This window comes from Asparagus officinalis, chromosome 5 (assembly GCF_001876935.1).
Source record: "Asparagus officinalis chromosome 5, Aspof.V1, whole genome shotgun sequence".
Lineage (NCBI taxonomy): Eukaryota > Viridiplantae > Streptophyta > Magnoliopsida > Asparagales > Asparagaceae > Asparagus > Asparagus officinalis.
The window spans coordinates 77,695,781-77,708,011 of record NC_033798.1 but is presented as its reverse complement, the minus strand read 5'-3'; the positions used below and the strand labels follow the sequence as shown (position 1 = coordinate 77,708,011).

The following is a 12,231-nucleotide window of genomic DNA, read 5'->3' as shown; positions in this document are numbered from 1 at the left end:
CTATCTTAAAAATATAATCGTGGATATGTTTAAAATATAATCAACATATGTTTAACAGTAAATTATAAAGGATTAAAACATTTTAAAAATAGCTTGTGAGTGTCATACAGAAACATTTAGGAGAAAAGTTCTACATTTGAGAGGATATTAAAGTGATATTAGAACTTTAACGTACATAAAGTGCTGCTAAAAAGAAGTTAGTATCTAAGTGCGCGGCAGGGAAAATTATAAGGTATTTAAGTGCTAATTAGCGACAAATTTAGATAAGAGGGCCTAAATTTAGGTACGGATTCGGGTTCGAACTGTGAAGTCCGAACAAAACCCAGCACGGCATAAATCAATCGAAGGCCTTTTCGTCCTATTTCTCTTCAGGCTGATTCGCCCAAAACACCGAAACCCTAATTCTTTCCTTTAACCGTCGAATTCCCAGCTGGATCGTAGAGGTTCTCCTCGACCACCCTCCCCTATCTTCTAGGGTTTTACTTGCCATTAGTTCATTCGTCCATTCTATTGTCTTTTATTTTGATTTTTTTTCGTTAGGTTGGTTTTGAGTGAAAACGCAGTGTCTTTTGTTGAACGTCGTGATTTCTTTTTTTACGTTTTAAAGTGGTTTTTTTTTTGTTTGTAGCTTTTGATCGGGGAGATGAATTTCTCTATGACTCGAAAGAAGACCCCTTTCCAGAAACATCGAGAAGAGGAGGAGGCCAAGAAGAAGGTAACCATTTTTTCCCTTAGTTTTTGATTTTTTTTTTTGGGGGGGGGGGAGGATATTGAGCTAGTTTCGTTTTTGATCTGATGAATGTCTTATTTTGATTGGTTAATTTTGAAGAGGGAGGAGGATGAAACTGCTCGATTGTATGCCGAGTTTGTGGAGTCCTTCCAAGGTAGCGAAGCACCTGGGTCCAAGGCTTTTGTTAGAGGAGGGATGATTGATCCAAATGAGAAGATGAAGACAAATTCAGAAGGTTAGACTTACAGGGATTTTATAATCCTTAATTTGTTAAATGTTATTTTTTTTACCTTCAATTTCTCACAAGATGGATACATGCTTTAAGTTTTTTATTACATGATTATTTTAATTAAAAAGATGGACCTTTTCATTCATTCGACGATCGCAGGTGGAAATTCCAAAGATGGGCCATCTGTTCCAAAGAAGGGAACTAGGTAACTTAAATTACTTGATTATTAGAAGGTGGAATCTTGGTGAAGCCATGTCCATGTTTAATTAGAGAGCATTATAGTTTTGATTAGCAGGGCAATGCTAGTTTATCATTCATTTGAATGAACTGAAAAATTATGCTTGAAGTTTCTTGTCTTTTTAAGTTACGCATTATTTGCAGTATCATGCAGGTATAAACTAGAAAATGTGGTGCCCCCTTCTTTTGTTTTCTCTCTGAAAGTTTAAACTTCCTGACTCCTTGAGGACAGTTCACGAGATAATGCCCTTGTTCATATCCTTTTTAGAAAGGATGCGATTTCCTTTATGCAATAATTTCTATTTGGAAGCATGTAGCTTCTTTCCTTCTTCAAGCACTATGCTTTCTTAGACACGCAGTCAGTCAGTGCCTGTCTGGGTTCCAACCAACTTTACTAGCTGGTGGTTGCACAGCTCACTAGTTTTAGAATTGCATAAAAAATTTGCTTGCTATGTAACTCAACTTCTTTATCTCCAGCTGCCTACTTTCACTATCCGGTTCCTATGCTTTTCATATTGTTTAAGCGGAATGCCTAAAAAGAACCACAGATTATCAACCTTGTTGACAATTATATTTTAATCGATGATATGAGTTCTATACTGTTTCCTAGTAGGCGTCTAACAATGTGGCTAATATTCAAGCTTGAACAACTGCTTCCAACAAGTGTACTACAAGTACATAACACACCTTAGAGTTAATTTTAACACAATTGATAACTGTAGCACAGTGCAATAGCATGTAAAAGCTTGGGTGTTTTCTTAGGTTGTTTGTGTCTATATCTTCAAATTTCTGATTTCGCATGTCATTATGAAAATTTCAAACTTAGTGATGCTTATTCTTTACCATTTTAAATGATTCCGTGAGGCATGTGGTAACTCTTATTTGTAACTTTCTCCTTTTTCTTCTCCTTTTTTAATTGGGAACCTAGCATATGAGCATACATTTCTAGTTCAATACTTAGTCAGGCACATTGTAATTAAGCGAATTCTTATTGTACCCTTGACTAGCTAATCTCTTTTGCCCTTTACAACTCCTTTGAAAGGGAAAAAGGCCAATAGTGCTTGTTTGTGGACATTTGATTAACTTATTCTTATGACATAGTGAAGGATATAACTGTCCAAACCTAACAAATGAGCGTAATATATTACTAAAACAAGTTTTTCTACCATAACGTGGTTACAGTTCAAATCCTTAGGGTATGAGGGAGCTACCGTAAATCATTTGGTTTTCTGCACACGAAATTTTCAGGATCCAAATTCGTGTCAACTTCTTTGTTATCTATGTGCCTTCCATATTTTACAAGGTGATGATAGTGAGAGGCAGAAGTTATTTCATTCTAAACCCATCCTCCTGTTTCAAGCGTCTACTGGAACTTTCATGTGTTCTTAGATCAAGAAAGCCAATATGTTCCCAGAATTTGATGGAGAGAAAGCTGAAGGATTTTTTAATTTAGTTTAATACCACTTGTAAAATGAATCTGAAAGAATTTCTTCTCCCCTGAATCTATCCCCTTGTGTAAAAGTGCGAAATTTGATGTCTTATCATATCCATGTCATGAATACATTCTTCGAATATTAAGAAAACAAATTTTTTAATGTTAATTAACTTTCAGACTTTAATTATAAATTAAATGTTCCCAAAAGGGGGTCTCATACCTTCTATTCAAACTGGAGCATCCTGAACCGTAATAGTACTTGTGGAAGAGGTATAATTACGATATGGCAATGCAATAAAACTATTTGTGAGATTATTTTCTTTAACGAGTCTAGTTAATTCATGGGCATTAAGGCAACCATGTAGTTTTTTTTAATCTATCTTCTCTACTAGTAGTTAAATTTAGTGCATATCTATTTCCTGCATTATTATATTGAATTCCAAAAGATGGTACACATATGATGGACTCTATGCATAAAAATTGTTCTGGGCAAGGAAAACCCTATATTTTAACAAATAAACCATAATACAAAACTACTTAATTTTCAGTTGTTATTGCATTCTGTTCTGAGTGCATAAACACTTATATTTGAGTTTGGCTTTTATGTACTATTTTTGTCATTACTAAAGCTTTCATTGATGCAAAGGCTCATGTGATAGCAAGTAAAAACTCAGTCCACCAGTGAAAAGGAATAATCTGAAGCTACAAAGAAGAAAATTATGAAAAAGAGAAACAAGGCGCAATATGAGGAATAGGAAAAAGTTTAAAACTTAGAAGATCACAAAACAATGCCTTCTTTCTTTTTTTTCCCCTTTCTTCCTTTCACACATTGGTTAGTAATGTAAGATTTGGGGAAACTAGGGTTCTAGTTCTCTCATGATCCTCATGCCTTGTAAGATCTAATGCTTTATAATTATACACACAATTTAATTTACTCCATATATAAGTAAACCACACACCCTGTGATATCAATATGTTGCATACGTTAACGTAGGATAAGTACTCATCAATTATGTATGTGGATGGATTACAGACTGCAAACTCATTTTCCCTCTAAATCTTTTTTATGCACTTTATCTTTTGGAGTTATGTGATAGGCACAGCCATATCAAAGAATGAGGGAGTGGATGATGGATTCACAATTTTATTTTGTCCGTAGGTTCATTTATATATTTGCTTGTCCAGTTTCTTGAGAAGTTACTCATTATAAAGAATATGATGGTTCAAGTAACTCGTATGTTCATATGTTGTCTTGTTAGTTTTTAGTATCTTAGAATCTTAGAATATATAAATATAGTAAATGCAGTTGGAGTCGGGGCATTAAACATGCCTAGTAGTCTGGTGGGAATGGGAGAAGCTTTTGCCCGTGGTCAGATTTCAGTTGGATCCTTCTTTAAAAGAGGATGATTTGATTAGCATGGAGTGGCGCAAATTGCTACTAGGCTTGTCAAGGATAGCAAGTACAAAATGGCGATGGACATATAAGAGCAGAGGTAGTAGACCTGATTCTTTGGTTGAGGGAGAGATGAATTTGAGTGGGTGCAGACTTTAGTTGGGAGTGCAATAGCCAAAAGACGAGAAGGATTGATTATTAAGCCAAGTTAGAAGCTGCAAAATTAAAATGATCAATTACTGATGCATAAGTGCAGACCTCAGTCACTTTGACCCATTCATTGTTATTGTGCACTGAAATGTATGAATGGGAACCTTCCAATATTTGGAATTTAAGAAACATCCATATTTTTCAGTTGTGAAATATTTGTATACATTGAAATATAGCACCAAGCAATCAGACCATAGATCTAAAATTGATCTAATCTTTAATTGATAACCTTGTGGTTTTATTTCTTTCAGTGCTAAGTCGTGTTATTTGTACAGGAAAAGGTGACCTTGATCAAGGTTTTAAATATCGGATATTGGGGAAATATCGGATGGCCAAAATTCATATCGGATTGCGGATATCGGGGATATGTGGCAAATATCGGAAGGCAAAAACGGATATTTGCATGTATAATATAATGCACTAAAATGTAATCTCAACATACTTAATGAAATTTAAGCATATAGAATGTATATAGAATGTAAATAGTATATGTTTAGGGTCTCTAATCAACCTTGCAAAACAAAAAAGTACAAATCAATGTTACAACATGTTGTCTGATTTTTTAGGCTAAAATGTCATTTCATAGAATGAAAAATTCATGATATGTCACCCAAAAATTGCCTAACACGGTATATTGTATTACAACAAGCAATATAAAAGGATGTACTGGTCGACATATCGGCTGATATGTCAACCATATTGGGGATATATTGCCCAAAATAGCCAAAAAGAGGTAAAGGATGTTTAGAGACCATATTGGTTGCGGCAAGCCCTGTAAAAGAATATACTGGGGTATGTATCGGGCATGTCGGGGATATTTAAAACAATGATCTCGATACAATGACTTCTCCTTCAGTATTACATAAGCAAGAGACATTCATAAACATGATAAATGGATGAATTATTTATCTATCCTGCATATTTAAAACTAGAACCTTTCTAGATAGAAATGCAACTTATTTAAAATTTTAAATAAGCATACCACTTACATTGACCAAGTGTAGTATGACTTAGGTTACGTGGTAAAGCCGTAGTTGAGAAATTAATGTAAGGAGGTAATCTGAAAGTTTTTATATAGATCATTTGATATGTTTGTCAATTGACCTTAGGGCAGATTACATTTATCCTTAGAAAATTTGCTCAATAGTCCTTGTAACTTTCTTTTAATGTCCATTCCTCTAGAAGTTCATTTGTTAATATTTCAGTATTTGTCCCTTAGGGGTGGTCATATTGTTTCTTATGTTGAAGTTGCTGTGGTCTTACATTATCATCTATATGTAAAAAAGGTTAAATTACTAAAAATTGAAAAATTTAAACTGGAACAAACTACTAGAAAATTCTATTCCTATTTTGAATTCATATTCAAATCCAACAACCTTATGGTTATTCTTTTCTCTGACTTAGACCCAAAACATAATCCAAGAGTAACTCTCTACCTATGCTCATATGTCTGAACCTTAAAGCGCTAGCTGTTTTAGAATTAGGATTTGTTCAACCTTAAGCTTAATATGGCATCATTATTAATAAGTCTCTGTTTACAAACTCTAATTTCAATTCGGAACCCAGTACTTATTTTGATGTATTAGGATCCATGTTGCGGAAAGGAAAAGGAATTAAGGTTAGAATGATATAACGTGGTGGATATTTAAAAAATTAAAAATAGTTTTTTGAATCAACTATGGGATAGTAGACATTAAACAATTAAAATAATTAACATTTTAAAAGTTGAAGAGAAAAATATGACTTATATCCTCCCTATAGTTTGAAACTGTGGGATAAATCATGGTTTTAAATGTCGGATGTCGGGTTAATGTCAAACGGCTGAAATCTATGTCGGATAGCGGAAATCGAGGATATATCGGGGGGCATGGACTAAATATCGGATTGTCATATCGGGTGGTGCGCATATGCATAATATCATGTCCTAAATGTAATCTAAACATTCCTAAATTCAATATAAGCATACTTTATAAATTCTATAAACTAAACATATAAAAAAGTAAATACTATATGATGTTTAGGGTTACTAAATGATTGTAGAAATTTGATTCTCGATTGCATCTTGAAATCATATGGGTGCTTGACCTACAAAATAAGAAAACATTGTTAGTAAACATAGAATAGCATATAAAGAATAAAGCAGACCTACAAAATAAGAAAACATTGTTAGTAAACATAGAATAGCATATAAAGAATAAAGCAAGTAACATATAAGATATAACATATGAAAACATTGTTAGTAAACATAGAATAGCATATAAAGAATAAAGCAAGTAACATATAAGATATAACATATTGAATGAAGATCACAACTCACAAGATTCATATCAAACATAAGCAAATCAAAGCAAACAAACAAGTTTTTAAAACTACAAATAGTTTATAATTGTTTAACATTCAAGAGAAAATCCATAATAACATAAAAGCTAAGATAACTAGAAAGTCTAGAATCAATCTTCATCGTGATCAAAAGTACGATTATCATCCTCATCCGAAACCGTGAATGACGCATCCATCTCTTCTTCCACATCGTCTTCCATCAGCTCCTTTCCCTTCGATGAAGATGATCCGGACTTCTTCTTTCTTTTGTACATTTGCAACCTTCCTCTCTTTCTCTTCCTTGGATTAGCTCCCGAAATATCTCTAACTTGCCTAAAAATCAAACACTCCCGGGAGTACTTCATCATCACTATTATTCCCCTCACCCAATAACCATTCGGAGACCCTTTCCTCATCATCATGTGCGGTTAAAGGATCTCTATCTATAACGACATGCTTGTTCTTCAACTTTGCATTGAAATTGACAAATACTAAGTCATTGAGTTTTTATGAGTTAGCCTATTCCTCTTCTTCGTATAAATCTACAAAATAAAATCATGAATTAGCATAAAAAACTAATCATCAAATACTACAATACAAGCTTACAAGATGATTAAAATTTAAGAAATAATATTACCATATCAAATGTACTCTAATTTCTTTCACAAGCAGATGAGCTAGTTGTCAAGCCCAAAATCTTCATTGCCATCTTTCTTAACTCGGGAGTATCGTTTCCATAAAGCCTCCACCAAGTAACTAGTCAATTCATTATTGAAAAAATTTTGTGACTTATAAATTCAAAAAAAAGGTCAATGAATTAATTTGAATGAGAACATAAATTTACCCGGACAATCACCCTTAGTAGCTCCTCGCCTCGCAAATTGATCCCAAATGACCCTAGGCGTTCTTGATAATTAGGTATTTGATCTCCAATCTTTGTGAAAGTTACATGGTCATCGGGATAGAGTCTATGCATACACTCCACTATGACTTTCATGAAGCTTCCATCACCTTCAATGTCCGTGTAAGTCGGGTAATAGTAAAAATGATTCAAAAAGTAGCCCGATTTATGTAGCGTTTCACTAAGATTCTTGTTAAATCTCGGCTCAATCATTTTCAATATGAGATTGTACTTCTTCTCATCATCCCGAAGGACCACTTTCAACTCCTCCATAGCCACCAATATGTCCCCATATATAAATCCCATCGAACCGATTTTATCACCATCCGCTCTTCGAAAAACCTTCACTAGAGGAGTGAATACTTTGAGGGTAAAGTCTATATTATCCCAAAACTTGTTGCTAGCAATTATCTCCGCAACCTACAAACATACAAAAAAATCTAATCAATGAAATATAAATGATCAAATGAATAAATGAATACAATTAAAATATATATTTTTGCCCACCGATGTTCTTGAAAGGCTACAATCTGTCCATTGGTTAGAGATAAACATTTGTCTCATCTCTTTCTTATGATCTCTCAATGACTTAGGACTGTAGAGAAAGGAACGCTGTAGCAAACCTCGTAACTCCCGGTCTCACGAGATCACCCTTAGTGAACTCCCTAAATAATTGAAGAGGCTTAGTGTGGTTATATAAGAACGCTGATACACTCCTCCCCATTAAAATGACATTACGAATGAGTTTTCTCTTAGCTATATCGGACAACATCAAGTTGATTGTGTGTGCAACACAAGTCGTTCAAAATATATTTGGCCTCATCTCGACCAACAACTTAGAAGTCGTCATATTGTTTGAAGCTGCATCAGTGACTATCTGCACCACATTTGTCTCCCCGATCTGATCAATAGCATTGTCTACAAAGTCACAGATATACTGAGCATCGTGCTTATCAGCCGATGCATCATGTGAAGACAAAAAATAAGCTCTCCTAGCAGAATGTACAACTATGTTCATGATGCTTCTAGACGTCCGATCACTCCATGCATCGGTCATTAATGAGCAACCATTGACAACACAAGTCCTTTTAAAGTTTTCAACAATTTCTTTTGTCTCATCCACTTCTTTTTGCAAATATGTCTCACTCAGTTCATACATCGATGGAGTTAGTAAATGACTTACAAACAAGCCAATAGCTTGTAACATTTGATAGAAAGAGGGAAGTGTGGCGGTACGAAATGAAATGCCAGCTTCATAGAACCATCTGGAGATTATCGCAATACTTCCTCTCTTTTCTTCTTTTTAAGCTTAGAGTCCACCGTCGGTTGTTTCCCCTTTGCTACTATTTGGGCAATCTTCTCGGGAGAACGAGCAGCGAAGGAGTCCGTTGGTCCAATTACCTTGTGGGAGGATGACGGGCTTCTTTGACTACTCAATGAGATTGAGTTATGCTCCTCATCCTCCCCGATATGCACCTCACTCAATAAGTTATGCATTTTCATCTCCTTCTCACCCGTACTCTTCTTTGCATTATCTATAATTTCGGAAACTTTTGCCTTAACATCATCGGGAACTTTCACACAAGGCGCGCAATTTCCCCGCTTTTCGGCTAGGTGTTATTTGAATCGGCTAATCCTACCATTGAGAATTTGAGAGCAATATTTGAATTTAACTTTGTTTTTATCGGAACCAACTCTCTCCCCATATAGCCAAGATGGATCTTTACCCCCCCGTTTTTGGTGTTGTTGATGGTCTAGTAGATCCTTGTCCTTCGGATGACATGATTCCACAATAATTAACAAGACAACAAATATGGATTTAGACAACCAATTATATTTACATATTTAAATCAATTGCATCCTCCCCGATATGCACCTCACTCAATAAGTTATGCATTTTCATCTCCTTCTCACCCGTACTCTTCTTTGCATTATCTATAATTTCGGAAACTTTTGCCTTAACATCATCGGGAACTTTCACACAAGGCGCGCAATTTCCCCGCTTTTCGGCTAGGTGTTATTTGAATCGGCTAATCCTACCATTGAGAATTTGAGAGCAATATTTGAATTTAACTTTGTTTTTATCGGAACCAACTCTCTCCCCATATAGCCAAGATGGATCTTTACCCCCCCGTTTTTGGTGTTGTTGATGGTCTAGTAGATCCTTGTCCTTCGGATGACATGATTCCACAATAATTAACAAGACAACAAATATGGATTTAGACAACCAATTATATTTACATATTTAAATCAATTGCATATTCAAATCAATTTTCATTAATTAGTCTTATGGCCTTGATTTTCGAAGCTTCTACATTCTCATAAAGCCTGACTATGAATTGGGGGGAAAAAGAAACAAACTACACGTAAAGTCTCCAACTATAAACCTCATGACAATATGGTTTCTTACGAGCCACATATGGATCAATAGACTTGTTACCTAAATCCTTCCCAAACTTAACACTTCTAGGAGTTATGTGGCTTTAATTGTGATAGTTATCCTTAACACTATCCTATTTATATCCTATTTATATCTTTTCCAACTTAGAGTTGCCCCTATTGTTGATGCTTAATTCAGAAAATTAATAAACTGATGACGTCTTAGCTACTTTCCTACTTGATTGCCTTGTAGTTCAGTCTGTAATTAAGTTGAAAGTTGAAATCCCAACAAAGGACTTTCTAACTTAGTACACTTCGGTTATGCAATATGTTGTCAGTCCATATGTAGATAACTAATTAAATCATATAATTGTCTTTGAGTTTTTGTGTACCTAAATTTTTTGATTTCCTGTGTAATGCCTTTGCTTACATTGAGATTTCAAGAAATTTCCCTTGAATTAGTGTTGATTCATCTTTGATTGTACCAATTTAGGACTAGGATTGTGGCGCTGGCGCCTTGTTTGGTACGCGAGAAGGAGTGAGAATGGAATGCCAATCTCGACTTCCATTTCGTCATACCAAACACGATGTGTTTTTGGAAGCTAGAAATCCTATTCCCACTTCTCATAAATTCCCACTTTACGTGGGAAGTGTTATCCAAGACGCACACCTCAATATGTCTCATGTGCCCAGCGATGCGGCATGGTGGCGAAGCGCCCTTTGTTGATGCGGTAGCACCTTTTTGCACCTCACAGGAGCCTTACGTGAGGGTGCTTTGCCCAAGGTGTAGCGTTATATATTTTCGTTCTTTAATATTTCAGTCAGGTCCTTAAACTGGATAACCCATGTCCATATCCTAAATGAAAACTAAACCCATTAAGCGTTTTTAGTAGCCAGATTGAGGACTCTAACCCATTCTCATTCACTATTTGATTTCGCTTCGTTATTACTCTTGATTTAGCTTCGTTATTACTCTTGATTTAACTTTTCATTTGGAAAATTATAAACTTTGCTACTATGTTGAGGGCATTAGTATTATGAGTGAATGCCTTATTTTGTGATTTGGTAGTAGATACTATTTATCTTGACATAATTTTTATGTGAAAATTCATAAAAATGTTCTTTCATGCTTGCTTGAAAAATTATACATGCCGTGCACGTCTCTTTTCACTTGGGCGTGTGCACCGCATTGCGTCTTGCTTATGTGCACATAAAGGGAGTTTTCTCCCTGCACTGCGCCTCGCGCAATGATAACACTCCCAATGAGATGTTAGGCAATGGGCATTCCCACTTAAGTGGGAATAAAAAAGTACATAACTTCCAAATATGCTCATTCCCATTTTAGTCTCTAACTGCACCCAAATGTGAATGGAAATGTGCATCCCATCCCCACATTAATTCCATTCATTCCTTGTTTCATTGCATTCTCACTCTGCTCGATTCCACGTGCCGAATGAGGCTTAGGTTCTGCACTGATATGGAAACTGTAGTTTATTTGGATTTTTATTTGTCTTTGTCTGCAGGAAATATATGCTTATGAGCATGGCTATTTCCACGTTAATATAAAGTATATATTTTGTTGACATGTGAATTGATGGGCATATTTATTGGAAGTGTGATTTTTGACAAGATTTTCTACAATTTCTGCTTATGAGGACATCTATTTGACAATCTTATTGGCCCCTCATAACTTTTCTTATCACCTTTCCTTTTCTGCTTTCTAATGGTTGTGGTTTAGTGTTTTTTCTTCTATTTCATGTTACTTTAATTATCTGCTCTTTTGGAGATAACAGAGGATCACAATCTATTTCGGAGGTTAAGTTCGCTAATACCTTACTGGTATGTTTCACCAATCTTGAATTTACCATAAGCGATATGTAGATCCCAAGGAATTCAAGGACATGTCGTAGCATTTAGGCTAACCAGAAATGCTGAGCTGCAATTGCAAAGACTTAAAGAGAGGATCTAGACAAGGACAACATTTACCTAGCAACTCTTTATCTTGGGATTGAAGAGGTAGAACTGATGGTGGATTTTCAAGGCTAGTGCATGTGTCAAAATAGAGGTATAAGAAAGAAAATGACTTTGTTTAAGAGGTTTGAGATAATATTTATGGTACTAGGAAGATAGTCAGAAGGGAGGGGATTATCTTATATTCTATATCAAAGTAACGAGACTTGGTATTTAATTTGACATTAATTTAGGTACCAACTAATGTTAAAATTTTGTACTTAGCATAGGTTTAATGTTGTTCATGTTTCGTGGGAATTTACTGAAATTAAAAAAAGAAAAACAAAAGGCTGATGTGCAGGTGGAACCTTGGGGCTATTCTTTAAATTTTTCTGGCTAGAAAAAGACCTAAAGAAACATTAACTGATGAAGATAACTAAAATACTTA

At 35.0% G+C, this 12,231-nt stretch overlaps 1 protein-coding gene across 2 annotated transcripts in view; it reads left to right on the top strand.

Annotated features, from left to right (window-relative positions):
• The window catches only part of LOC109844010 (protein RRC1-like), a 28,293-nt gene continuing 16,386 nt past the window's right edge, over positions 325 to 12,231 (top strand). For both annotated transcript variants that reach the window (XM_020413017.1, XM_020413016.1), the window contains exons 1-4: positions 325 to 443; positions 629 to 715; positions 830 to 965; positions 1,119 to 1,164. In XM_020413017.1, the coding sequence (XP_020268606.1) occupies positions 644 to 715; positions 830 to 965; positions 1,119 to 1,164 (254 nt within the window). In that variant the 5' untranslated portion in view covers positions 325 to 443; positions 629 to 643. The remainder of the gene's footprint in view (positions 444 to 628; positions 716 to 829; positions 966 to 1,118; positions 1,165 to 12,231) is intronic.